The sequence below is a fragment of the Augochlora pura genome, chromosome 4 (genome assembly GCF_028453695.1).
Source record: "Augochlora pura isolate Apur16 chromosome 4, APUR_v2.2.1, whole genome shotgun sequence".
Classification (NCBI taxonomy): domain Eukaryota; kingdom Metazoa; phylum Arthropoda; class Insecta; order Hymenoptera; family Halictidae; genus Augochlora; species Augochlora pura.
The window spans coordinates 9903740-9931184 of NC_135775.1; the positions used below are offsets into that span (position 1 = coordinate 9903740).

At 31.5% G+C, this 27445-nt stretch overlaps 6 protein-coding genes across 16 annotated transcripts; 2 read left to right on the forward strand and 4 right to left on the reverse strand.

The window, feature by feature from the left end:
- Positions 1-86: 86 nt before the first annotated feature.
- Positions 87-2976, reverse strand: LOC144469294 (replication termination factor 2). 5 transcript variants are annotated; one of them, XM_078179376.1, is made up of 4 exons: positions 2706-2976; positions 1239-1326; positions 712-1095; positions 87-637 (listed from the first exon to the last, which is right to left on the reverse strand). In XM_078179376.1, the coding sequence occupies exons 2-4, from the start codon at positions 1305-1307 to the stop codon at positions 233-235; spliced, it is 858 nt and encodes a 285-aa protein (XP_078035502.1). In that variant the 5' UTR covers positions 1308-1326; positions 2706-2976; the 3' UTR covers positions 87-232. The 5 variants fall into 5 exon arrangements, with proteins under 5 accessions (XP_078035502.1, XP_078035503.1, XP_078035501.1 ...); XM_078179377.1 differs by lacking the exon at positions 2706-2976 and adding an exon at positions 2383-2494; XM_078179375.1 differs by lacking the exon at positions 2706-2976 and adding an exon at positions 1478-2062.
- Positions 2472-12801, forward strand: Vha44 (V-type proton ATPase subunit Vha44). Of its 3 annotated transcripts, XM_078179371.1 has the most exons (9): positions 2472-2608; positions 3606-3927; positions 5920-6504; positions 9856-10042; positions 10176-10274; positions 10357-10565; positions 10703-10847; positions 10921-11062; positions 11143-12801. In XM_078179371.1, exons 2-9 carry the CDS (start codon positions 3642-3644, stop codon positions 11236-11238), a joined length of 1749 nt encoding a protein of 582 aa, XP_078035497.1. In that variant the 5' UTR covers positions 2472-2608; positions 3606-3641; the 3' UTR covers positions 11239-12801. The 3 variants fall into 3 exon arrangements, with proteins under 3 accessions (XP_078035497.1, XP_078035495.1, XP_078035496.1); XM_078179369.1 differs by lacking the exon at positions 5920-6504; XM_078179370.1 differs by lacking the exons at positions 2472-2608; positions 5920-6504 and adding an exon at positions 3171-3309.
- Positions 12495-14951, reverse strand: LOC144469295 (S-methyl-5'-thioadenosine phosphorylase). The gene is made up of 6 exons (XM_078179378.1): positions 14650-14951; positions 14199-14359; positions 13857-14077; positions 13575-13777; positions 13230-13439; positions 12495-13152 (listed from the first exon to the last, which is right to left on the reverse strand). Exons 1-6 carry the CDS (start codon positions 14668-14670, stop codon positions 13120-13122), a joined length of 849 nt encoding a protein of 282 aa, XP_078035504.1. The 5' UTR covers positions 14671-14951; the 3' UTR covers positions 12495-13119.
- An 872-nt stretch (positions 14952-15823) lies between these two features.
- Positions 15824-19766, reverse strand: Hat1 (histone acetyltransferase 1). 3 transcript variants are annotated; one of them, XM_078179368.1, is made up of 7 exons: positions 19625-19766; positions 18990-19138; positions 18530-18739; positions 18297-18453; positions 18011-18225; positions 17619-17770; positions 15824-17538 (listed from the first exon to the last, which is right to left on the reverse strand). In XM_078179368.1, exons 2-7 carry the CDS (start codon positions 19039-19041, stop codon positions 17245-17247), a joined length of 1080 nt encoding a protein of 359 aa, XP_078035494.1. In that variant the 5' UTR covers positions 19042-19138; positions 19625-19766; the 3' UTR covers positions 15824-17244. The 3 variants fall into 3 exon arrangements, with proteins under 3 accessions (XP_078035494.1, XP_078035492.1, XP_078035493.1); XM_078179366.1 differs by having other exon boundaries at positions 15825-17538; positions 18530-18792; XM_078179367.1 differs by lacking the exon at positions 19625-19766 and adding an exon at positions 19307-19431 and having other exon boundaries at positions 15825-17538; positions 18530-18792.
- A 296-nt stretch (positions 19767-20062) lies between these two features.
- LOC144469290 (transcription termination factor 2-like) lies at positions 20063-26384 on the reverse strand. 3 transcript variants are annotated; one of them, XM_078179364.1, is made up of 9 exons: positions 26209-26384; positions 25319-25518; positions 24887-25053; positions 24306-24463; positions 22886-24233; positions 22450-22799; positions 22158-22325; positions 21884-22083; positions 20063-21803 (listed from the first exon to the last, which is right to left on the reverse strand). In XM_078179364.1, exons 2-9 carry the CDS (start codon positions 25501-25503, stop codon positions 21656-21658), a joined length of 2724 nt encoding a protein of 907 aa, XP_078035490.1. In that variant the 5' UTR covers positions 25504-25518; positions 26209-26384; the 3' UTR covers positions 20063-21655. The 3 variants fall into 3 exon arrangements, with proteins under 3 accessions (XP_078035490.1, XP_078035491.1, XP_078035489.1); XM_078179365.1 differs by lacking the exon at positions 26209-26384 and adding an exon at positions 25944-26085; XM_078179363.1 differs by lacking the exon at positions 26209-26384 and adding an exon at positions 25939-26085.
- Positions 20211-20628, forward strand: LOC144469296 (dynein axonemal light chain 4-like). Its single transcript, XM_078179379.1, has 2 exons — positions 20211-20276; positions 20371-20628. The coding sequence occupies exons 1-2, from the start codon at positions 20211-20213 to the stop codon at positions 20626-20628; spliced, it is 324 nt and encodes a 107-aa protein (XP_078035505.1).
- Positions 26385-27445: the final 1061 nt, after the last annotated feature.

Consider the following 27445-nt stretch of genomic DNA (forward strand, 5'->3'; position numbering starts at 1 on the left):
ATGTAATACTAGGATAATTAAAGTTTTGTTACTATTTGTTAAGATAGATTATAAGAAAATCGGAAAAAACAATAGAAATCATAAGACCATTCCTTTTATATACAAACTCATTTATTTAGTGATCGAAAGAATTCAATTTTTGCAAAATGTTTTAATTATTTCTGTACATAATATTATTTGTGTGATAATGATATTGTATATAATTAGATTTTACATTGAAATAACTAATACTTTAATTATAAAATGGATTATATGTAATCCAATGTGCTCTATCTTGTTCTGCTGCAGTTTTATGGGATGTGAAAAGACTTTTAAAAACTTCTGATGCTTTGGGGTCCTTAGCAACACTGTAGTTATCTTTCACTTTCTTATATGCTGGATCTTCTGCTTCATTCCTGCTGCTGTTTATTTTAATATTAGCAACTTTATCTTCCTTTTTAATTTTTTTCTTCGGTACTTCATCTTGTTTAGCATCTTGAGTTTCAGTAGTATTTTCATTATGTTTTTGTTTTTTTGATTTCTTTAGCATAATCTTCCGACTTGCAATATTTTCTTCCATTTTTTTAAGATCATCGCCATCTGAATTTATAATAACAATATCTGTCTCACAGAATGGCTTCTGACATTGGTGACATACCTGAAAAGTTATTAAAATATGTAGTAAAATATATTTTTTCCATAATCTCTATTTCGTTCAACATTATTACTTACTGTACTCTTAATCTCTTTCAGTGCGCGTTCACTCATTACACAACCACATGACCATAAGAAACAAAATTTATATTTGCCATTCATTTCTAATCCAATAACTGGACAAATATATGGACTTTTACCACCATCTGTATAACAATCCCCTTTCTCAGCTTTATTAGCCTCAAATGCAGAATTTGCAGTTAAATTTAAATTTTTTACATCTTTCAAGGTTTTTATATGTTGTGCTGATTCTGGGAGCGTACTTCTGTCAAGAAGCCCTTCCAAGACAGATTCTTTGCTATACAAACGTCCTAAACCACAACCAACCACTGGTGGCTGTAGCGGTAGTTGTTTTATGGTACAATGTCTCCATTTAAATGCAAGTTCTGCTTCTTTATCTTTCTGTAAATAAATCAATATATCAATTTATTGTACACAAATTCAATTATTAATAATAATGAAAATTTATAAAATCTTTACCGAACGATAACATACATAATCCTAATCATCGATAGTTTTAAGGCAAAGTAGAACATAAAAATTACCTGCTCTGGTTTCTTTTTTATTCTGACTAGCTCGTCTCTACGAGGAATAGTTCCGCCATCACAACCCATGGTAAGTATTTATTAAAATCTAGAAGCAATCAAATCACATTAGAAACTACATTCATTCACGTCAAATGATGTAGATTACGAAAAGCCAAAAGTAACCTCTATTAACCAGTAACAAACAACCTGAAACAGCCTTAAAAAATATACAGGATGTCCTAAAATTATATTAGTACCGGGAAATGAAGTAACTTATTCCTTATTACAAATATGTACAACCAACGACTTTGTTTACGGATTATGCGAAGAACACTGAACAATGGCGGCCAAGCCAGAGAACGGAACTGTCAGAGTTTTGCTTGCGCCAGCCAAGTCTCTCATTGGTCAACATTTTTCATTAATAATTCGTAAACGATGATGCGTATTGCATTTGCACTAGGGAGAAATTTAATTTAAATGATTTCAGAAATAACATAATGTTGAAACTCCCTGTATTGATGTATGTATGTATGTTATGTATAGTAAAATAAATGTTCTCAGGGAAACTGACTGTGCAAGGGATGGAGGCAGTTACAATTTGTCTTAAAAAAATTCAGGATAACTCTTAACGTTTCAAGCAAATATTTACGTTTTACAACATTTAGTTATTTATTTGATAAAATTCTATATACTTGTGAAAAATCATTTTCTGCCATAGGTTTCAAATATTGCCGCGCTTTTCAACCTTTTTCAATTTTTTACATCTAGTGAAGAAGGTTAACCAAGGTTACTTAATTTATAGACAATAATTTCAGAAATAGAAGTTCCATCTTTACAAGAATATTGTGTATTAAAAGTAATTTATTCTGTTTAGAAATGAAGGTTGGGAACCTTTAAAATGTAATGATTCATAAAATTAAGGTCAGTGTTGCCAAGCACTGTTTTATAATCAGATATTTTTATAATGTAAGCGCATTTTATATCAAATATCGATATAAAAATTATTTTGATAAATAAAAGAAATATGTATACTCTTCTATAATTACTAGTTTTTCTAGTAAGCATAAAATGATTAATCAATGAAACTGAATTGGATATTGTGATTGAAATTTAGATGTGGAAGTTGCGTGTAGTGGCAATAATGGATAATCGTTTCATGTACAAGATCTCGAGTCAGCTGATGGTGGCTGATGATGCTCCGTTTCAGTTTATGTTTTAGTTGCCGGGCGTGTCGTAAGGCAGCAGCACACAATTGTCATCACGTGAGGTCACAATGGTTTCTGATGGTTTCGGCGACGAGTGATTTAGAACAGCGAATGTTTTGAATTTCTTGGGGAATTCAAGCATCTGTCGCGTTCTTCAAGTAAAGGTGCAATACAAGATATCTGGTATGTGGAAACTATTTATTTTTTCCTTGATAATTGAAGCAAATACCAAAACGAAATTTTTTTTTCTTTCAAGTGGTAAAGTATCATTAATTGGTACCTTGCTATTAAAAGGTGTCGAAAGTTTCTATCAGACTTTCCACACACGTATTTCGTAAATGCTAAACGTGACAATTTGTCACGTCGTTTGTGTGATATCGAATATTCGTATAATTCAGATGCGAACGTGTGACGTATTTCAAAGGAGGAGCACCGCGTTATCGATTTTACAAGAGGTTTATTAACGGGCGCCATTAGATCGTTTCAATAATAAGATCGACATCCTAGTAATGTCCTCGTATGGCTAACTACAATTCAAGGGCATTCGTTTTCGTATGCAATTTTGTGCCCACTTGTCACTTCCCTATATCGATCACTATGCAAGTTCAGCGCGCCATTCTTGCACTAACTATATGTCACGTGGAAAGCGCGCCTAATTACATAATATCATTGTCGAAGAAATACACTGTGCCACACCCCCTTCTTTTATTTAATATTTCACGATTTCGTAGACTTTTGAAAGAACCCACAGATCCTCAAATATTATGTTATTGATCACTTGATATGTAGATGGCAACAACTAGTCAATGCATAATGCCCCTAGATTCATATACATAGTTACATGTCAGATCGATATAATAACATGGATCGACAAGACAAAGCAGGTGGTTGTTTACGAAACTTTAATTTTATTTGTTTAAAAATAATTTTTATCCTTTAAGAACCGTTATTATTTTATATGAGATATACCATTACAGTAATATAAATTTTAATCGAAATATGTCAAGTGTTGGTTGTAGTTAAAATCATAAAATAATTAATAATAACATTATTAATAGTATAAAGATGCTACTATTAAATATTTAACAGCAGACAATATTATCTGTTAATACAAATTTTGTTGTGTTATTATTACTTATGATATTAAATACTTATTATCAAATGGTACATACCATTTCAGGTATAACAAGATATACACCTAAAAATATCATCTAAAATGACAGAATATTGGTTGATATCAGCACCAGGAGATGAAACATGTCAGGAGACATGGGAAATCATGAACAACCTAACATCCAAACAACATTCTTTATCAGTTAACTATAAATTCCATATACCAGACTTAAAAGTTGGAACACTGGATCAACTGGTGGGTTTATCAGATGATTTGGGAAAGCTCGACATTTATGTTGAACAAGTTACACGCAAGGTGGCAACATATTTGGGAGAGGTCTTAGAAGATCAAAGAGACAAGCTGCAAGAGAATCTAATGGCCAATAATAGTGAGTACAATAATATTGTGCTTGTAAAGTTAGAACTTGCTCTTTAATTTATATTTATATCTATTCTCTGGGAAAGAGGATAGATGTTTTAAATATTCAGGGGTCCAAAATCATTTAATAATCTTTGTTTTTGATATCTGGTGTTTTATTAAATGCAAATGCTAAGTATAAATTTCATAAATCATTGATTAAAAATATTGTTTTTTTGGACCCCTGCAGACAGGTATCGATCGATTTTTTGTGTGAGATGTTATAACAGAACATAATATCGGTTGGCAGAAAAACATCAATGAATACTATACACAACACAAAACATACACACTATTTAGAATTTTTCTTTAATAATGATCTCTTAAACATGTATCAGTTGATTTATTAAGATTTTTCATTTATTCATTGAAAATAATGATAGCACGACTTTAGAGTCTTTTGATCCTTATTCTCCTGAATACCCTACATTAATAGATCAATTAGATGTAAACAAAATTTTGTCTGTGTATGCTAAACATGATATATGAATAATGGCATTTCTTGTAATTATGTTTGATTAGATATATACTCTGTCTTATTTGAATTGAGAGTAATATGCAGACAAAATACTTGTGGCTATAGCACAAAGTAACTAACATCCACAAATATGATGTGCACCATTATTTCCAAAATGTATTATACACAACATATAATACTAAAATTAATTTCAATTCATTTTTTTTACCACTGTATATATTTAAAATGCAATAAAATTTATATTTTAATAAATAGTTCTTAAAAAGCAAGATGCACAATCATGATTATAATGATTTAGAAAATTTAAACAAACTTACAATGAATATGGAATAGAATTGATTATTTATTTCAAAAGTCCTTCTAATTCTATTTGTTGCTTAAAAGATATAAACTTTAAAAAATTCAATTAAACATTGGTACACATCATATTCTGCCATATAATTTATATATCTGTAGAATGCTTATTATTAATTGGTTTAGAAGTCATATCATTTATTACTTACTACAAATAAGTTTTCATATTTGTGGTGTTGCTTGGCTTGCTTCATTTAATTTGGACCACATTAACCCTGTTTCCCTACCTTACTTATTATTTTATTAACAAATGCTCATACATGTGCACCATCAAAGATGTTGTATAATGCTACAAAAAGATTTCAAGATACAAATATGCAGTAGTGTGTGCTAAGATAGAAGAGAAATTTCAGTAGTCTCATTACATGGAAATTTGGATACATAGACCACATTTATTATATGAGAAACATATAAAGGACGCAAGGAGTTGCTTGGGTTACTGTGGTCACCAAGCTCTAATTAGTTATTACAAAGATTCTTTTCTTTTTCCTTTAGTTCGATTGTGTACTATTTTCTCCTTTAGCATTATCGATCGTTTGCAATTTAAGTTTCAATCATTGCATATCATTTGTTCATACGATTTCCAAATCTTCCTTTTTGTTTCCTTCAATTCTGTTTTGTCGTATTGTTTTCTCGTTATTCTATTTTATTTTCGTCTTACTTTAGTTATATCGGAGTATTTAACGAAAAATTCACTTCATAGTACAAATATAATTGGTATATTTTAATAATTATATAATTCAGAGATGTATGTTTTTCATAAATGCAGTTATCCTAGTATAACTCATAACTTCTTCTCTAATATGAAATTAAGCACTTTAATATATTCTCTGTCTATAACAAAAGAAGTAGTAACATTACTATAAGTAATATCTATTAGAATTGGGCTACAAGAGTGGTTTCGTATTAAAGATATGATGCAGCATTATCATAATTCATTTATTGAATCTTAATTAGTATATACAAATTTCTATACGCTAAATACTCCACGTTCTTTTTTCTTCTTCTTTGAGTTATTTTGATTGAGTTCCGACAGCATTGTCGTTAGGCATTTGCGTAGGACGCAATAATAGTTGAACGAGACGTAAGAAAAAAATCGCGCGGAGATTGGGACTGGGCTGTAATGGATAGGTCAAACGTCAATGGATGGGGAGAGCTCGAGCCCCGAAGGGGGTCCGGACACCCCGCCAAACACCCCCGTCACCCCATCACACAAGACTTCAAGGGAGCACCACAGGCAGTGGAAGGAATCGGAGAAATGTGAACCAGAACCGGCCACCTGTTTAGGTCAGCATCATCACCAGCGTCACCATCATCATCATGATCATCATCACAGTCATAAACATCACAATCATCCTTCCGATTTCGAGAAGAAGTCATCACATAGTCCCCAAGGCATCTGTGATGTTCGATCATCAAATGATCCTTTGTCAGTATATTCATGCTACCATGCGCATTGGTGCTCCGCTTCAACCTCTTCCACACCAATCCCTAGTCCTACCCCCACAAGTCCTAGTCTGTCCCTTTCATCAAACTGTAGCAGTGAAGGAGAGACCAGATGGAAGTCGACAACGCGTCATCGGACTACCGAGAAAGCAGATCGGTGTTCCTCCAATCGCAAATCGCTCGGCTATGACGACGACGACGAAGACGATGCGGACCAAAACAGCGACCACGACCAAGACCAAGACCATAGCGGCAATTTGCCCAATCCAGGTACCCGTCCTACCACCGCCAGGTCAACCCGTCGTACCTTTTTCCCCAAACATAGCTGCGAGACTTGTTCAAACCTATTTTTCCTGTGCACCTCGTGACTCGCCCGTTTAGCGACCAATTCTTGTCTTGTCTTATCTCCTTTGGAGGTAGATATAGGAGAGAAAGAAAGAGAGAGAGAGAGAGAGAAAGAGAGAGGTTGTCATTTCATGGTATTCGAGTTTTGTAAACGATGATTTCCGCATGCAGCTTTAGCTTAGGGATGAGAACAAGAAAAAGAAAAATATGATTTCGAACTTGTACACTTGTGGTTCAATTCTACTCAATTACTATAGTATGTACAATGAGAATATCTTTATGATCCTAGTGCGCATTTCCTTCAGTGTCAATTTTGCACAGCTGCACTACATACGCAATGTTTGTAACGCTGAAATATTTTTCTGCCAAATCTTGCCTCCGATGTAATAGAATATATTTGAAGTCTTTCTTCAGTGTTAATGTGCTATGTCAAATAAGAAAGCATTGCTTATTATACATATTATTTTTTGTTTCGTCACTGTAAGTAACTTCTCTACACCTTTTTGTGACTATAAATTTGCATTGTTTAAAAAACACAACCGTTTCGTATCAGTACTTAAGTATACATATTATGTATTTGTAAATACTTATTATATACATATTTTAATAATGTGTTGAAAAGAGAAAAGGAACACTTTATGAAAGTCATGACAATCTCTCTCCAATGCTTACAGCATACACAAAGTGAAACAGTACCAAAAGGAAAGATACTTGGCTTAGTTTAACCTTGAGCTTGTGATTCAAAACAAAATATCCTAGTATGTCAAATATTCTTATGTTGTATTGCAATAATTTCCTCGATGATGTTACAGCAACATTTAATTTCTTGTGCACGCAGGAATTAAAATATTGGAAGATAACAAAGACAGCTGCCCGTCTTTCTAGCACATTTTAATTGCAGCAAATGTGCGTACATTCTGAAAGTTTGATTTTTCGGGAAATGCTCTAGTATTTTTTAAGTTCTTAGCTAGTTCTTTTTACTCCTGCGTCCTCGTTGTGAATAAATATTTCACAAGTTTTGTACAAACCACGTTAGGGAATTGGTCGAGTTTTATTCTTTTTTTAAAGGTGACTTGTGATAATGATAAATGATTAGTATTCTATTAACATTTTTGAATATTGTTCAATCAATTGTTCCAGGTGCTGTGGACGAATGAATGAACACATAGTGTATTACCTTAATAATTTTCAACCTCTTCTTTCTACATTTTAAAAGCTTCTCTTTTAATTTCTTTATCTTATATTGTCTTATACCATACTCTATTTCAATTTTTCTATTTATCTAATTCATTTAGTACATTAGCTTCAAAAGATACCTAATTTTTTAAAAGAACGAAAGTATTTAAAAACAATCGATTTTTAATTTTAGTCGAACATTGCTAACATTTGTAATTATAATTAAATTGAACATATTTGTGGATATTGAAGTATGGTTTAAGAATCTTTATAAGATGCGAGAATAGCAACATTATATTGTTTAATTTTGTTTTGTTTTAGTACATTTTTTAGCATTCTTCCCATACCTAGCTTTCATATTGCTTTTTAACCATTACATTTTATGATTTTTCGTAGAAGGACAATACTGCACAAACTATAATACATGTACAACATATGTATTATGGACGTTAGCACAGTTTACAGATGAGACACAATTTAACAAAACAAAATTTTCAAACACTTATCGATCGGTACATGGACTTATAAGAATACTATTTCGCATGATCAGATATAGATTTTGCAGACAGTATGGTGCTCAATACCCTTCAACACTACAAGTTACCCATTTCACAGAATACATCCTACTGATCAACTTTAATAAAGTACTTCATAAACAGTTAGCATGAAATGCTTAGATATCTTGGCTTAGCTGCATACTCTGTGTTTATGTTAATGCTCATGTTACAATATATCGTTTAAGTCATTGATATATTTACATATTTATATACATACAAGATAAAACTGATATGTTTAATATTCTAAATATTCATATTACACAATATCTGTAGACATTATATTCTGTGGTATTCATTTACTTATTCATAATTCTGATAAACCAAGTATACATGCGTAAAGGTGCATGCATGAGTGAGTGACCGTGTGCGTGGTTGTTCATTCAAAGATGTTGTAAAGCAATAGTTTTACAAAAAGATATTATTAAACCTATATGAAGTACTATAAAATACTTCAATGTTCATACTGCATCAGTTACAGAGTTATCATAAATTTTATTTGAATGAATATTTTGTAAAAGTCATTTATTTTTTCAAATTAATAACAATGCTTTTACAATTTTATATTTAGTATCATGTTTAAAGAGATTTGCTGGGACATTATTTATATTTAATTCATTCAAAAGCGATTTACGAGTAATTCTTATAACTGTTACAAATTATTTTCAGTAAATATGTGTTGTTATCATACATTATTATATTATTAAATATTATATTACATATATAATAATAATAATATAATATAAGTATATATAAATATTTTAATAGATTACAGAAGCTTATTTGAATAGATTTTCATAACAAAAAAGATTAGGAAGTTATGTCTGTTAATATGAAACGATTCTCATAATAAGAAACAATGCATTGACAACATAAAATGCTTCTATACACTAATGTTTGCATGCTGTATTTGATTAATGTCTCGCTTATTTTTGTAATGCTAATAATTATTAGTAAGGAGCGTACTAGAATCAAGAGAAATAAGTTTAGTAGAAACAGTCTTTCTCTGTTATCTCATTGTTATCAATACTCTCCTTATCACAGAGTCAGTCTGAGAATTGTTTTACTTATAATCCAATTAAAATTAGTTTAATTAGATTACATATTCATATGCAATAAATATATTGTACACGTGCAAGTAAATAAGACACAAGCTTGTGATTAATAAATGTTTTAATCACAATAAATTTCGTTTTAAAGAAGCATATTTAAGTAAATATCAAGAATTTGTAGTCTTACATGGAAATAGAAAAACTTATATTCACTATTTTGTATGGAATACTTCTCTTGTGTTTGTACAGTATATTTTGTGATTCAACAGAGCTTTGTCATTCTCAGCTTCCAAATTTCTTTGAATCATTAAGAATATATTGGATATTGCATTTGTGAGCACATTTTAAGCACTTAGTATTACATGTGATCTAAACATTGCATGTTACTTATGATTCCATATGTTCAGAATTCTGCAAGCTCTGTTCGAATATGTTATAGAAAATGAAACATGTTGCTCTATAGAATAATTACTACAACATTTCAAATTTACTAGGTGATCTACCATCATATATAACTCGATTCCAGTGGGATATGGCGAAATATCCTATTAAACAATCTCTAAGAAATATCGCCGATATTATCAGTAAACAAGTGGGCCAAATCGACGCAGATCTTAAAACTAAATCTACAACATACAACAATTTGAAAGGCAGTTTACAAAATCTTGAAAAGAAACAAACGTAAGTGTGTGACATTTATTTAAAAATTTAATATCAAGTTATAGCTAATTTTATTATTATTTTAAGTAATTGTATTATTACTTCCAATTTTTTACTATTCGTGTAGTAATAGAAAATAATTACTATTGTACAGAGGAAGTTTGTTAACAAGAAATTTGGCTGACTTAGTTAAGAAAGAACACTTCATCTTGGACAGTGAATATTTAACTACATTACTTGTGATTGTGCCAAGGTATGTGTAACTATTTTTCTTATAATATACGCCTTATCTATTGTCAATATTGATAATACACTTTCATATACACATATTTTAGAGCAAACTTCCATGAATGGAACAGTGGATATGAAAAATTAACAGATATGATAGTTCCACGTAGTACTCAGCTCATTACACAGGATTCTGAGTATGGTTTATTTACTGTCAGCTTATTCAAAAAAGTTATCGAAGAATTTAAATTACACGCCCGTGAAAAGAAATTTATTGTTCGAGATTTTACTTACAATGAAGAAGAATTAGCAGCTGGTAATTGTTGTTTTAATAAAAATTTCTATATTTTTATTCGTACATCATAATTTAAGCAGTTTTGTTATTTTATATCAGAAGAATATGTCATGTATTATATGATTTATTGCCAATGAATTAATTAAGGTATATTATAGGAAAAAATGAAATTACAAAGCTGGTAACTGATAAGAAAAAACAATTTGGACCTCTCGTACGTTGGCTTAAAGTAAATTTCAGTGAATGCTTTTGTGCATGGATCCATGTCAAAGCATTACGTGTATTTGTGGAATCTGTTCTGCGGTACTGTTTTACTTAATACTTGGTCATGTGAAACTTAAACTTATACGTACTGATTATGACAATACCTCAACAGGTATGGGCTACCTGTAAATTTCCAAGCAATTTTGTTGCACCCACACAAAAAATGTGCAAGGCGATTACGTGATGTTCTTAATCAGCTCTATGCTCATTTAGATTCTTCTGCTACATCATCTGCTGCACAAGGAAATCAAGAGGTAGTATTTGCATTATGACATTTTTAATATTATTATTATAAATACATTTTAAACTAATTTATTTTTGTTCATATGTTTAGACTATGGAAATAGCTGGATTAGGTTTTGGCCAAAATGACTACTACCCCTATGTGTATTATAAAATCAATGTAGATATGGTCGACAGTAAGGTTTAATCATCAAAGATGAGCCTTTTTTCCTTCTTTTTTTTTTCATTTACATAACATACTTCTATAACTCCAGGTACTTAACTACAGGTGCGTACAAAAGTTTCTTTTTAATCATATGAAATATGGTTTCAGAGTTCCGAACGTTATTATAACTTTATTGTATAACCGTAATTGTCATTGGTTCACTTTCAAGAGTAGACCAAATATTTATCCAAAAAAATAATATTTTTATAGTGCATCAAAATCCTGGAGAGATGTATGGTCTATGATGTTAGTTAAATATAAACTGTGCATAATAGATTGTGCAATCATTTGAATTAATTCCAGCAAAGAGATTTTTATTTACATAACAAACATTATTTCTTTGCAACGAAATTATATTTGGTTAAACAACAAGCATTAGTACAAATTATGCTTTGAATTTACCATTCAAAAAACCTAAAAACCTGTTGTTTATAATAATAAATCCCACAATTCCTTGTAATACCTATATATGAATATGATTGATGAATTTTTCCACAATTAAATATAGCACAACCTATTTTACATGGTATTACAAGAAAAAAAAATTATCATTGTGACAGAATAAAAATTCTGCAATGTATAACTGTATTATGTCATGTATTATCTACAAAGTTAAGGACCTTGTGAATATTGTTATGAAAGAAAAAATGCATATTGTTATAAAAGCATATATAAATCATACAAATGAACAAAGTGACGCTTGAATCGCCTTTACTCAAAGTCTTTATATTACACATGTTACGAGGCCACTATACATACAATTTTTTCGTAAATGCGTTCAAATTTACTGATTTTTAACGTTTAATGTATAATAATACACATGGATATTAATTAAATAAATAGTATTTATTAGAAATAACGAATTTGCAAAGTTTTAGTTGAATTTGGAAGTATTATTATTATATTTTAATGATACATAAACAAGATTATAAGAAATTAAATTGAAATTTAATAAATTTTAATGTGAATGCAGCACAAAAGTAAAGTGAGTATTGAAGAAATCATGTATTAAATGATTGAACAAGTTGTACTGTAAATGCTTTGTGTATAGAAAGTGTACTATGCAAGATTATTTTAAGTATCATTTACTCTTGTTTCCTTTTAATGATACTTTAGTTGATGGGCATACATGAAAGCATATGTTTGAATACACTTGCAGGTTTAATCTGTACATATGTTTTAGAAATAGAACGGGTACCGTGTAGAATAAATTATTGTGCCACTTATATGCAAGTTAATTGCAACTTGTGGAAAATAATTTTCTCCATTTAAAACTCTCTTTTTAATGGTTAACTACAATTGGTGCTTCAAAATACAACTATATTCTATATCATATTGTTGGCGATAAATTGTTAACGTAGAAACAAAGTTCTATCGTCCCTAATTGAAATTTGTACAAAATAGATTTTCCTATGTGTTATATGATGAACATATTATATGTTTAAGAGAAGCGGTTATATGTATCATACTGATTCTGAGGAATGTATTATTTTATATATCTTAAAAATCAATTACAATATTATATTTCAGTTATAGCAATGACAATACCTAGCCGAATGATAAATGTATTGAATCCATGAATAAATTAATTCTTATTTGCGATCAAAGGAAAACACTGTTGTCGCTTGTAGATATATTAAACGAAAATCGTCATTCAACTGACTTGCTTTTATTAATTGTATAGATAAATAATATTAAATAATAAAGTCAAGTTTCATTGTCATATTATTTATTAAATACTATAATATATACATGTTCCCAAAACCTTCAAATTACAAGTATAAAACTTTAATTTACAATTCATTATTTTTTATTAAAATTGTTTATTGTATATACTTGTTGTAGTTCAAATTATGAACATAATTAAGAAGAAACATTACTATTTCTACACAGATCCTGAAATTTAAATGTGTATATTAATTAATTGTGCATATTAATTTCTCTATATTTTTCCAACACCAGGTAAATGTTACCTGTAAATCATCAATTTCTTTGTCCCAATTTTTCTCTGCAATAATTTTGACTGCTCCTATAAGCAGATTTTTTATTTTACTGACATTTTGTTTAAATACTGCTACTACATCTGCTGCATGGACATTGTTTTCACTATCTCTCCAACAATCATAATCTGTTGCCATTGCAACAATTGCATACAGCAGTCCTGCTTCTTTAGCCAGGTATACCTATTTTAATCATTTCGTTTTTAAAGAGTATATATTGTTGTACAATGAATTGTGTTGCTTTGGATGCTAGTAAATATATAGCTTAGCTTTATTTCTCTCAAAATTCATTTTAAATATTAATAATTAAAAATATACCTCTGGACATGTGGTCATGCCAACTAAATCCCCACCCCAGAGACGTAATGCATTACTTTCAGCTTTTGAGGAAAAGCGTGGTCCTTCTACTACTGCTACTGTTCCACCAAACCTAATATCATATTCTAATTTTTTTCCAACTTCATACAATATTTTGGATGTCTCTGGATTAAAAGCTGGTTCCATTGGAATATGGCATACTCCTGTAATTGAATATCGTATAATTTATATTAGCATGTATACAGCTTGTACATAAAATGTATGGAAATGTATAAAAATTACCTGAATATTTAGTTGAAGTACCGTCATAAAAAGTTACATGTCTTTTTATTGTTCTATCTATAAAACTATCTGGAATAACTAATTTGCCTATGTGAATGGACTCTTGTAAAGAACCACATGCTGCAGATGCAATTATATGAGTGCATCCAGCTAATCTTAAAGCTTCTATATTTGCACGATAATTTACTGCAGTGGGACTTATTTTATGACCAGGACCATGCCTGTTATAATTAAACAATTATTTAAGTATGAATACCAGTTTAACGAAAACAATTTCAATTTTAATTTACGTAAATTTGATTTCATAAATATGTTTTACTACTATCGAAAATTTAATATTACCTTGACAATAGTACCACGTCCACGCCTTCAATTTTTCCTTGATAAAGATCGCTAGAAGGCAATCCGAAATCATTTTTAGCGGTATCTCGATTAATTACAGTACGACAACTGAGGATTTCATTTTGGGGATCGTCCAGTCCAGAACCACCAATTATTCCAATCTATAAATCTCAATTATATAAATATATAGGAGAAACCTATTTTTTGAAATAACAAAGCGTCATCAACCACCTGTTAGTTTTGACTATACAGGTAAACATAATGATCGATTAAATAAAAGCATATAAAAACACATAATGTTGTTAGTCTTTGAATAATCAAATCGTATATTATGTGCAAAAAGTAAAGTGCATAAGTGAAATATTGAAATTTTAGTTATTTGTACAGCGCAGATATGAGATAAATATAACATATATAGCTGCCTAAATTATATTACAAGAAACAAACATACCTTGACCTTATATTTAGCCATTTGAGAAAAGATTCAAGGGAAGTTATTTATGTACTTATTTAGTTGAATATCTTCTAACTTCCAAAACGATAGTTACTGATAAGCGATCCTAATTTAATTATATAGGGTGTCACAAAAGTTAATCAAAATCCGGAAATGAAGGTTTCCTAAGGCCGTTTGAAGTAACTTTTTCCTTAGTGCTAATGCAATTGGTGGCTTTGTTTACGAGTTACCGTACTGAAACTTACTTCTGAACGCTTTTTTTACTCTCTCAGCTGGCGGGCATATCCATATCATCCTTCTGCTTATCCAATCCATAGTGAATCCTGTCTCAGCAACAAATTGTCAGCCAATCAGAGTGAACAAAATTTCTATACCGATCCTAGCTAACAGATCAAGCTGCGGTTTGGAGGTGTACAAAAGTAGGTCCCATTACTGTATTAATGAAATAAACTGACCAATAATAAGCGAGTTTGGTTGGCGCAAAACTGCGGAATCAATCAGCAGACGAAATTTAGTTCCGTATTTTGGTTCTGCCACCTCACACAAGCTGATCTCGCCTCTCATTAGTTGCTGTTTTTCGTTAATAACTCGTAAACAAACCTGCGGGTTGTATGTACACTTGGGAAAAAGTTACTTCAAATGACTTCAGCAATTTTCCAATTATGAGTAACTTTTGGGACCCCCTGTAGATTTTAGTACAGTTGTACAGTAATGGGCCCTACTTCTATACACCTCCAGGCCGCAGCTCGGATCGTTAGCGAGGGTCAATACAGAAATTGGGTCACAGATTGATTGGCGATTTCATAGTTTATTGCCCTCACAGACAAAGAGAAAGAGTGAGCAAGAGAGCACAGAATTAGCAGAACTACCTATGGAGTAAGTTACACAGATGAACGATGTAGTTTATCTCATTCTACCGTGCTTGCTATCTTACTATTTTCACGCATCCATTCGTTTGGCGCGCTATCAGAGGTACGAGGCGCGAAATTCGGTTTTTAAAGAAGTTTCAAGTAATAAAATCTGAGATCTCACAGGATTCTCAGGAAAGTATTTGCGAACAACATTTAATAGACATTAGGATTTATTCCAGGAGTTGGCAACCTTTTTTGGTCGTGAGTCAAAATCAACCAAAATGTGAGTGTTAAAGAAACGTTTGTGTCAGAGATATTTTCGTATTAAAAGTCTTTCAGTAAATAATAAGATATATTTTATTAAAAAAATAATTACAAATATAGTTGAATAAACGTTACTTATAAATGTTTCATGTTTTATAATTTATTTTTATATATTATACTTTATTTTCGGAACTAAAGTGGGTCACTTGAAATTATCAAATGGGTTATTCGGTGACCTGCGGGTCATAGATTGCCGACCCTTGATCTATTCGATTCAGGGTAGTTTTAGGTTGGTTTCAGGGTACTTCTAGAGTAGTTATAGGGCAGCTTTGGGGTAAATTAAGGGCAGTTTTAGGGTAGTTTTGGGGCAATTTTTACCCAACACATAATTTTTTTCAGTACAGCCACCAGAATTATGCCATTAGATTTAAAAAGTTTTTAATTTTTGTGTTTCATTTCTCGCCATTTTTTTTAATTCACCTTTTCACGCTTTATAAGAATATGCAAAAATGTATAATTGTTAAAATTAATTAAGTGTTAAAATAGAAATAATGATTTTAAAATTTAAAAAATTGAGAAAAATTTTTTTTGGCATTATATGTGTTCGATGACACAATACAAATTTTATTCAAGAATTTTTTTTATAGATTCAAAAATAAGGAAGACATTTAACCTTTTGCACTCGAAGTCATTTCAACTGCAAATCTAAAATAATTTTTCTGGCTTATAGTATTTCCATTTTATGTAACAAAATTCATTATATGCACATGAAATTGAGTTTCGTGACTCATATAACAGTTACACTTTCAACAATTTTTTAAATCTACACTTTGGCGGTGTATGAAAAATCGCCGCAAACGAGTGTTAAAATAAGCCGATAAGGCGCCACTTTTCAAATACAATGTTGTACTTCGTATTATATAAGAATGTACTTTTATTGTAAAACCTATATTATTTATTACGTTTTTATGCTTACATTATTTTTGAAACATTTATTTTGAGAAAATAACAAAATTACAAAAAAGGAAATATTAAAAATATGAACTGTGTCTTCTAGTTGCTTAAATTGTATTACAAACATGTTAAAAAATATTCTTTTCCAATACACAGTACTAGATTAATTAACCAATTATTTCATAAATATTGTTATATAATTTACTTGTTCATCGTATATTTGTCTGACACACAAAATCTTCAATTTCACCAATAAAATAAATAAAACAGTTATTAATTTTCATTTTGACGATATATAAATATATAAACTTTGGCGCGATAAAGTGGCATCATAAAAATATGTAATTAACATGAGTACTCTTTCTTATGAAGTATCATTGAAAAATATGTAATAAAAAAGAATCTTTATTTACCAATAAAAGAGTATCTCTGCCTAGGGGTCATGTAGAAACAGTATTAATTGATTTGTATGTATATGTATATATGACTTAATTGAAAACAAAGTATTAAAAAATATTGAATTTCAAAGTTCGTCTGCATCCTCCAGTCGTTTTATAACTTTTTTATATTCCTCTTCTAAACTCCTGTATTCTTTTTCAAGAGTTTGCAAACGCTGCTCTGATGTAGGTAGCGTGTAATTTGATTTTTTACCAATGTTTTTTAGTGCGCACTCCAACTTTTTTAAATCATTCTGTTCACGTTTGTATGGAATATTCAATCTCTTTTTTACATCTAATCTGTACTCACGATACTCATTCTCGTTTGATAAATCAGTTGAACGCAATCTCAAAATTTCATATACTCTACGAGTTTGTCTCTAGAAATCGGAAAATTATTTTCTATTCAAAACGTATATTCATTATATTAATAATTTATATTCATATTAGTTATCAATACCTTATTTATCTTGAACTTCTCTTTCGCCTCTGTAGCCATAGCTTTATTAAAACCTTGAAGAAGACATTCCCGTGAAAAACTAGGTAACGTGCTGCAGTTTATTGCGTCCACGTAATCTCTTAATCGTTGAAAAGTCACCGATGGGTCCTCAACTACAAAAATGATGACAATGCCTTACCAAAATGAACTAGTTTTACTGAAAGCAAATTGATTGATCAGGCCTGGTTTTGGCTTAGCTGTTTTTTAATTTTAAATACCAAGTAGAAGGAACATCAAATGAAGTGTGTTCTCAGTCACAATGACATGGTACAAGGGGAATATTTCATATATATATAGAATTGTCTCCATTCAAGCTTCAGAATATAATTAGCAGTCATTACATGCTCATTTACCTGTTATATCCTTTACTTGATTTCTTCCTATATATTCGCGATAAATAGCATGTAATAAATGTGCGCCGAGACCCATATTTTGAAACGGTGGTAATATGAGAACTTGAGCTATACGGGGTCTAGTATGGTGTGGATATGCATAATATTGATACACAGTAGCAAAACCAGTGGTTGCATAACGAACAGTTCCATGTGCTGAATGATATTTTTCAAATCTATTTGAAGAATAAACAGATAATTATGCATGTACTTAATAAGCTAATGAAAATATAGTAACTGATCTTACATATTAAAATAATGCCATCGATCATCGTCTATATCTATAAAATTGGCAGCATCTATATACCAAAGGACAAATGTCTGGAGACGTTCGTGATATTCCTTGAATCCTTTGTAAGTCATGTCAGCTTTATAGACTTCAAATTTTCTAGTACATCCTTCATCTGTGTATGTATATATATATATATGTATAAATTTATTTCAATCTATTTTAAAAATATAATAAAGAAAAATGATTACCATCAATGGAAAATGAATGCAGCAATTCCCCATGAGGTCTAAATGTATCATCTTTTTCCAGAGATTTAATAAATGAATCTATATTATCATGAACTTTGGGTGCAAGTTTTTCTACCATTTTAGGTAATACCTCATCAGCTTCAACTCCTTCACAAATTGATTTGTTTACTTTTTCTGAATAGGTCATACCCAAATAAGTTTCTAAACAACCTGCCGAGTAGTATAGCTTCACTCTAAGATCCCGGTAACCAAATATAGATTCACTGACAAATAAAATGAATAATCAAGAAAATAATTAATAAAGAATGTTAAATATTATATGTTATGTACACAAACATATATATATATATATATACTCATGATTAATATAGTATAAAATATAGTCTTAGAGAAAGATGATTTTGTCTCATATATATATTTAAGCAAAAAATATTTCTTTACTCCTATGATTTAAACAAACCTGTCTCCAAATACTTGATGGGACATCTCTGGTTTAAATGTAGTTTCATCATTTTCTAAATCTTCCATAACACGGACTAATTTGAACTCCAAGGCATCGTTGCTGCTTGCAACTAAAGCTTTTAAGCGAGCTGTAGCTGGATCTTCCATCTGATAACAAAATAAAGAACATGGACTATGTTTATACTTTAAAGAATTTTAATAAAAAAGTTGGTACTTAAAACTGCCACATATTGTTTAAAATTTTTCTTATAAGAACGTTGATTATTAATTAATTCATTCTTGCATACATAATAAAAATTGGAGATTTTCATTTACATTGTAAAATAAAATCTTCAAATCAGTTTGTTACTTCGATTTGTATAGACTTGACCTTGATCAATTCAATTGAAACCCCAACTTTCATAGGTTATACATTGTACAGCACAACATAGAATTATTTATTAAAGATAACATGTTCAATAATATAAAACATATTAAATAAACATAAATTGTTTCAATGAAAACAAATAAAATTTGATCATTCACTTCATTAATTTAATATATCATCATGTAGCTTGGTACGTGTTGGTTTCAACATTTTAAAAAGTTATCAATGTTTACGTGCATTACATTTGTCTTTCTACATTGTTATACCTTATTATGATATGCCTTTATTATATGTTTCAATAAATATCACTTAATACTCTTTTTTTCTTTTAATAAAGCTATAAAATGCCTTCGCGCCAAAAATAAAGCGGTTATTTAAGCTATAGTTACCAATCCTCTTGAAGTTTAAAGATTGACTGGAGGCTGTACCAGCCTGTATGTAGAATCCTTGTTAGCCATTGGTTAATTTTGTGAAACAACCCCTTAGTATTTAGAATATGGTTCTTTTAAATTTACCACAAAATAATAGTTTGCATTATTTAATTTTCGTTCCATATTATTAGAAACAATACATAAATAAAACTATATACATACATGTATTTCTCACTTTTGAATAGAAGTACATTACATTTTGTTAATTATAAACACATATATGGTATATGCATATATTTGTGTTTTTAAATTTTAATTCAAATATGGTTAAACAAAGCTAATTCTTCATTACATAGCAGTTTTATAAAATAACAAATGAAATTGAATAGATATATCGATTTAATACAAAACGCATTACAAATTTTTATTAATCCGATTTTATATCTATTTTTAACGGAAAAAATTATAAATTGAAACAAGGATGTCAGCGGGAGAGGTAAAAAAGACGGAGGAACCCCTTATTTTCCACACTTACCCTTTGTGTAAGGTGCACGAATAAGTTAAAATTTTTCGAAAATTAACATTTTCAATCTCAATTGCAAATTAAAATATGTATTATATGGCTGGTTTATTTTGTACAGCAAAGCGATATGTCAGAAGAAATGAAACAAGAAGCTATAGAAATGTGTGTAACGGCTACGGAAAAGTATACAGATAATTACAAACTTGCAGCTCGAGCAATTAAATACGGTCTAGAAAAACGTTTTGGGGGACCATTTCACGTAGTAGTTGGTGAATCATATGCTTCTGCAGTTACATATCAGGAAAAAACATTCTTATACATGTATAACGGCGGTAATGTTGCTATTCTTGTATGGAGAACAGTTTCAAATTTTTGATAAAACTCGTGTTTCATTATTTACATATACAACTTTTTTATAATAAATAGAACTTACGTATATAAATGGATATGTACATCATCTTTACTTCTACAATGAATCAACCTTTTTTATATTTTTTTAAAGAATAAAAAACAAAAGAATATTTTGACGGTATGAAACTGTTCAAGAGATTCTCTAGCATTATGTAAAAAAAGTTCATCTACTATTGTAAACATAGAAAATAAATAATTATTGTCGTTTTTGCCATAAGATACAATATAAAATACTATCGATAATTTTGTCTATTAGTTTCAGTGGTTTATCATTATATGTAATGGTTCTAAATTTAAATTTTATAGACTTCTGGCGGATACATGTATGTTATTTAAATGCATACTGTGGTAATAAGCGGTACACAATCAGTAAGTGTGATTGCACGCGAACTTACAGGTAACAGTCTACTTTAATTATTGTATATCATGTTGCAGGTACGAGGTAAGTGAAACATACGAAAATAAAGGTGATCATGGACGAAGGTTGTAGCGTTCATCAAATAAGTAAGCATCCCTTGCTACCGTAAAAATAGCTAAACTGTTTTTCTTCCTTCCGATTGGCGTTGCCATAATGTAGCGTATTCTTTTTGTATTTAAAAATATTTACTTAGTAATATTGGTCAAAATGATGTGAATGCGATACTCAATGTGGATGCCGATAGGTAAGTGGGCCGAACCGAATAGCAAACCTAATTACAGAATCATGATTGACTACCTTCTTCTTCTAGTAGGATAAGCATATATTTCTGTAATGGTATCTGGCACAATAAGATGGGGTAACAGAAACGTTAAAAACTGACCGAGGATGTTGTCAACAAAGAAACATAGAACATCACAGATATTTTCAGACTCGCGTGACACCTCTTTCTCCGTATTTAAAATTTCTGATAAAATACTTTCGACAACTCCGAGTAATTTTATCGGTAAAAAAAAACTTTATATTGCACGAAAATATTTATCAAGAAACGATTTTAGATAAGGTAGACATCTTCTTAGAAAGCGAACAGAGATTTGAGATCGTTTAGTGTTAGTTTCGAGGCGGCAGAATTTTTGGCACCAGTGAGAACGTTCTCCGCTATTTCCATTTTCTTCTCCTGCAGATGCTTGATGCGCTCCTCGATGGTGTCCTTGCAAATGAACCTGTAAAATAATTTCCATGCGTGAAATTAGCGCTGTTTACGAACACTCAGTATTCTCAGGACGAAATGCTATCCACTAACTTGTATATGTAAACATCCTTTTTTTGTCCGAAGCGATATATTCTGTCCTGAGCCTGCACCTCCAATTGCGGGTTCCAATGGATGTCTATTAACAACATATGATTTCCACCGACCAGATTCAATCCAACGCCTCCAGCAGTAAGAGACAGCAACAGTATCTTCGGATCGTTGTCCGGATCGTTAAAGGCATCCATTATACCCTAAAGAATTGATGAACGCGAATTGAATCTGAAAGTGTCATGAAATACCGGAGAAACGATCAAACCGAGTATACCTGTCTTTCTTTGATCGGAACATTGCCTGTGAACTTCTTGAATGTAGCACCTTTTAACGAAGGCAAATAAGCTGCTACGATTTCCAGCATGCTGGTCCACTGAGATACGACGATCAACTTATCGTTTTTTTTCAAAATCTCTTTTATTGTTTTTAATACCGCTTGCATCTAAGTACAAAGAAACTTATACTACTTCGGTATCTAACCTTGTATTTGAGTATTATAACGGAACTACATTGTATTCGAATATCAATTCCACAGGAAATTAATCAGGATCGCGTGGGAGGTTTACCTTAGAACTGACGTGCTCGGCTTGAAAGACTGGGTTCTCAGATGTGAGGATATTTGTTACTACCCTATGGTCAACGCCTATTTCTTGTCCATCCTTGTTTGTATCGTCTTCATTTTCATCACCGTTTAACGTCATACCATCCATTTTCAACAACAAGTTAGGATCAACGTTATCTGTATCAGCTAACCCAGTATCCTGCATGTCCTCTTGATCCAGCATAGAATGAATGAGGCATGGATGGACGCAAATTTGACGTAGACGTAGTAATAGAACCAAAATCTCGTGCGTTTTGACATCAGCATGCATCGACAATAATCTATTTTGCGCTTTTGTGAACTGAGTATTCATATCTGAAAAGAGACCACAACTTAACAAGATTCGATGCTTGAGCTCTTCAGAAATAAGTATATGTATATCATTCTATTCGCATACATACTAGGATTTGAAAGAAAAGTGGGTTGGTCGTATTTTCCGGAGGCTAGATCGTACATATGATCCTTTTCGGCTCTCTGCGCCAAAAATTGAGCGAACAGCGTTCGAGAATAAATCAAAATCTTTTCATACACCAACTGCTCCTGTGAGTCAAGCTTTACCAACACTTCCTCTATACATTTGTTAGGCAAGCTGTCCAGATTACCTTTGATCTGCAGCTCTTGTTTTGTCCTACGAAGCATCAAAGACTTCATGACGGTGGCTAACCTTTGACGACCGGCGGCGTTTCTATTATCTACCCATCGCTTCCAGACCCGTAAATCATCGAATGGGGAACATTTTAAGAACTTTAATATAGAATACAAATCCATCTCCTTGTTCTGAATAGGTGTGCCGGTGAGAGCCCATCGTTTCTTGGACGTTAGACCGTGTACCGCCTCTGCCATTTTACTTTTATGGTTACGAATCACATGTGCTTCATCAAGTATTACGCGCTCCCAACAGATCTTATAAGCTGTGGCTCTTGTACTGAATTCGCGCGATAGTATGTTGTATGTCGTAATCACCACGTCGTTTTTTGCTAATCTTTTAGGAACGCTCTCTCTGCTGACACCATGATAAACTTCAACCGCGAGCATCCCTCGCTTGCATCTGCGGCTGATCTCCGTCTCCCATTGCGACAACAACGATGCTGGGCAGACTACCAGCGTGCCGCCCTTGTGACGCAATGTTGTATTGACATCTGTCCATTCTTCGTCGCTGCAGTCGTTTGAGTCTTGCAATTTCTTACTTGCAATACCAGCAAGTATCAATGATATCATCGTTAGGGTCTTTCCCAAGCCCATGTCGTCAGCTAGGACACCTCCGGGAGGTCTCTGTCCTTCTCTCCACTGCAACCACAGTAATGCGTGTTGCTGGTGTGGCATTAACTTGACGTTTAAACCCTGTGGATCTTTAGCTCTTTCGTCCTCAGACGGCCTAGCGACCAAAGACCCGTGTAAATCTTGCAACCTGTCAGCCGTCAATTCTAATTCTTTGTCCAGAGTCGCCTGAGCCTTTTTACCTAGTTCCTTCGTTTGTTCGGTCGATTTTGGTTTGTTTGGTATACTATCCATATCAATGGAAGGATTAAAATTGGATAAATAGGGATTTTCTTCGTCGACAGATTGTTCTTTGTCTAACTCTATTACATCCCTGAGGGCATGTGGTTTTACTTCAACATCCCGCGTGAGCGGAGTATTTTGTAAATCTAGTGTAATTTCCTCGATTTCTTTTTCCTGCATCTCGATATTTTCACGCAGTTTCCTACCTCCATCTGGTAACAGGTCAATGTTAGCAGCTTCTAGCAGCAACTAAAAATCCACAATACAAACGATGGAAATGAAATAAATTTTTGTATTCTGATTACAAAGAGCCATATTTACTTTTGATTTGCTCAACTGTGTCTGTAAATGTTCCATTTTACAAACTAGTAAGGCTCTCTTTTGTGCAACCATTGGATCGATATTACCAACTCCAATTTCTTGTTTTGCCAGGGATATTGCAACTTCAGATTCCACTCCTTTCTCATCCGATGAAGAGACTAAAAAGAAACAGAATTTAATACACATAATATTATAATATGCTCCTGAAGAATTATACTGAACGAACTATTTAAATAAATAGGCTCACTCCCTGTTTTCATATTTGATGATTAAACGCTAAAATTGCTATTGTATTTTTATCTCCTATTTTCCTCTTTTGTCATACAATATCATGCGATTCATTTTTGTGCATAATACTATGGTCACTATTCCTAAAGTTTGAATCTATCCTCATGCTTACTTTGTTTCAGAATCTTTCTTAAGATTTTGTTTTTTTATCAATTAGTAGATTGTTTGAAAAGTTCGTTTCAAATATTTTATATAAATTCAATAAAACAAACTCTATAAAACATGAAACAAGCTTTCCGAACAACTTAATATATTATTTTGTTTAACTTTCTATTCAAACATGCAATACCTACCAACTTCTTCAATGCCATTGCTTAAATTAGGGACACTAGATGTGTAACTATCCTCCTCTTCCTCCTCCTCCTCCTCTTCAGTGTCAGTATATTGAAGAATATGCTTCTTAACATTCCTTTTAATGTCATTTTCTGTCAACGAAGATTTTCTTGATGCTGCAGCTAGTCTAAAAGGAGGTTCAAAGCAAAACATGAAATATCAGTGCAATAAAAAGTATACAGTAATGAGTCCTACTTCTGCACACCTCAGATTATAGCCTAAACCATTAATAACAATCAATATAGAAATATTTTACTCTGATTAGTTGATAATTTACTGATAAGATGTACTCTGCTACAAAGATGTATGTTCCAGTTTGGGAAGTAAGAGAAGCATTTACAAGTAGGTTCTATTTCTATAATTCGATATTGATTTGATGACAATTTGATTACCTCTCTGGAGTTAAATTCCTGGAACAGTTCCCGCTGCTACTGCTGCTTTCAATTACAACAACTTGTTTATCGACATGTTCAATAATATCCTCATCGCTGTCAGAAATCATAAACGATCTGCCTTCCACAATATCCTCATCGTCATCAGATGCTACATCAGACCATTCATTGTAACTTTCATCCATCTGGAAGTTTCCTTACTTCACAACCACACAAATTTACATTAATATAAGGTATAAGCGAAATTTTCAAATTAATGAATATGGTGCAAATATAGTATAGTGTTGACCTCTATAATATTTGATATGAACAAGCTAACAATAAAGATAGCCAATAGCGATACAATTCAAGACAGAATGTAAATATTACAGAGGACACCAAATGTGACAGTGTAAACGAAAATGATCATGACACGTGCAAGTTTGTAACAAGTTTCAAACTTGACTTTCTCGTAAATGAAACTTCAAACAAAAAAATGTTATTCCTCTTTTTTGATTTGTTTTATACACACCAGATTTTTTTCAAATCTTTATTGTTACGAATACCATTCTCTGCACAATGCCACAAATTAAAAAGAATAATGCTGGATTGAAAGTACACGAGATAATGTGTTTACTTACTTTACCTAATTACTCTGACAATCTCTCAATTATTAACTATTTAGACTGTTTTTTCGAGAATGATGACAGGTAAATTCGTTTCTCTTGAACGAAAAATTGATGACAAAGAATAGATTCGATTTGAATGACATGACCGTTATGCCGTTGCTTGCCGGTAACGTTCTGTTTCTTTCTGTTATACTGTTATCGACATATGTTATTGTATCTCGCTCTCTTTCTGAGAAAACTGCGCGCAGCTAGTGCGCAATAAATGGAGGGAGAAAAACTTACAGGAGAATACTAATCAGTCATCTTCCGAAAGAGACCTATTCGTCGATTGAGACCCAAACGAAATTTAGAAGGAAATTAGTAGTTCACAAAATATTCGTTGCATAAACATTGTATCTTCACTGTGGTAGTTTTTCCTAGCGCAACCTGTCATGTGTCATTTTAATTCCAGCAATCGATAAAGTAGAAGCAGCAGGTTGTTATTTTCAAATGTGCTACTAATGTACAATTGGTTTGCGTTCATGCAACCGAAGTGATTGATCCACCTAATTATAAATTATTAATGAATAGAATTACAAATTAGTATAAATTATTAATCATTATTGTTGATAAAAAAACTAGCAGGAAGCGAATATATTGTATATTTAATTCCTACTACCAGTGCTGAATATGATTCGAAGACGATAAGTGTATATGGCGCAAACATTTAAATAGTGGAAATAGTATTTAAGAAATACTAGTACAGAAATGCGATATAGAGTGTAATTATTTTTGTGGATAATTGAGAAATTATATGAGTAACATATATAGTAACAGTTTTATTCTTTTTTCTTACAACGTATTTACAACGTTAATAAATTTCTTTTGACATTCTTAGCATTCTTCTAGCTAGTATGCTTTTTAGGCTTTGGTGAATAACAGTTCACAGCATTATATTTAACATTCATTTTCATGTGTCTTTCATTTTGTAATATCATCTTTTAAAATCAACAATTTTTTCTATTGTCAGTGGCTTGAGTCTGAAGTCAGACATTGTTGCGTTAAATTGTCATAAAGTACTTATGAAATTTTATTTACGAATTGTGAAATATATGTGCAAATAAAATGCAATGTCTGTGTACTACCGGTGGTACACGCCGGGTTGAACGTGTTAAGGAGATTGTACCAAAAATTTCAAAATTTTTAATATGTATAAAAAGATAAACACAGATTTTTGAAGAAATCAACGAATAGCCACACAATTGTTTAATAGAAACGTGTCAAATAAATTGGGATTATTGCTTATACATATATGCATTGCTTATATACTTTTAAAAGCTGGTAACGCTGTAAATTTAACTATCTTAGACACACATTTTTTTCACTTGCAGTCAGGTATAGTTTACTAATTGACTGTTCCATTTGGGTATAGTCCGCTATCGTACCACAGCATTATCTACAGTCGGTAATTCAGATCTTAAGATAGAAAAAAAACATTACAACCTGTGTCGTTAGTATTATCATCTGTGGAAAATTTTGG

Excerpts from the sequence above, each read along its gene's own strand:
- LOC144469296 (XM_078179379.1), top strand. The coding sequence starts at position 20,211 with ATGTCAGCGGGAGAGGTAAAAAAGACGGAGGAACCCCTTATTTTCCAC. Across the intron at positions 20,277-20,370 it reads ACACTTACCCTTTGTGTAAG|CAAAGCGATATGTCAGAAGA; the intron begins GTGCACGAATAA and ends TATTTTGTACAG.
- LOC144469294 (XM_078179376.1), bottom strand. The coding sequence starts at position 1,307 with ATGGGTTGTGATGGCGGAACTATTCCTCGTAGAGACGAGCTAGTCAGA. Across the intron at positions 1,096-1,238 it reads TAAAAAAGAAACCAGAGCAG|AAAGATAAAGAAGCAGAACT; the intron begins GTAATTTTTATG and ends ATTTATTTACAG. Across the intron at positions 638-711 it reads TGAAAGAGATTAAGAGTACA|GTATGTCACCAATGTCAGAA; the intron begins GTAAGTAATAAT and ends ATAACTTTTCAG.
- LOC144469290 (XM_078179364.1), bottom strand. The coding sequence starts at position 25,503 with ATGGATGAAAGTTACAATGAATGGTCTGATGTAGCATCTGATGACGAT. Across the intron at positions 24,234-24,305 it reads CACAGTTGAGCAAATCAAAA|TTGCTGCTAGAAGCTGCTAA; the intron begins GTAAATATGGCT and ends GTGGATTTTTAG. Across the intron at positions 22,326-22,449 it reads CCGAGCACGTCAGTTCTAAG|ATGCAAGCGGTATTAAAAAC; the intron begins GTAAACCTCCCA and ends CTTTGTACTTAG.
- Vha44 (XM_078179371.1), top strand. The coding sequence starts at position 3,642 with ATGACAGAATATTGGTTGATATCAGCACCAGGAGATGAAACATGTCAG. Across the intron at positions 10,043-10,175 it reads AATCTTGAAAAGAAACAAAC|AGGAAGTTTGTTAACAAGAA; the intron begins GTAAGTGTGTGA and ends ACTATTGTACAG. Across the intron at positions 10,848-10,920 it reads TTTGTGGAATCTGTTCTGCG|GTATGGGCTACCTGTAAATT; the intron begins GTACTGTTTTAC and ends ATACCTCAACAG.
- LOC144469295 (XM_078179378.1), bottom strand. The coding sequence starts at position 14,670 with ATGGCTAAATATAAGGTCAAG. Across the intron at positions 14,360-14,649 it reads TGGCTAAATATAAGGTCAAG|ATTGGAATAATTGGTGGTTC; the intron begins GTATGTTTGTTT and ends TGAGATTTATAG. Across the intron at positions 13,440-13,574 it reads GCATGACCACATGTCCAGAG|GTATACCTGGCTAAAGAAGC; the intron begins GTATATTTTTAA and ends TGATTAAAATAG.
- Hat1 (XM_078179366.1), bottom strand. The coding sequence starts at position 19,138 with ATGGAAGATCCAGCTACAGCTCGCTTAAAAGCTTTAGTTGCAAGCAGC. Across the intron at positions 18,454-18,529 it reads GCATTCATTTTCCATTGATG|ATGAAGGATGTACTAGAAAA; the intron begins GTAATCATTTTT and ends ATACATACACAG. Across the intron at positions 17,771-18,010 it reads TCAAGTAAAGGATATAACAG|TTGAGGACCCATCGGTGACT; the intron begins GTAAATGAGCAT and ends TCATTTTTGTAG.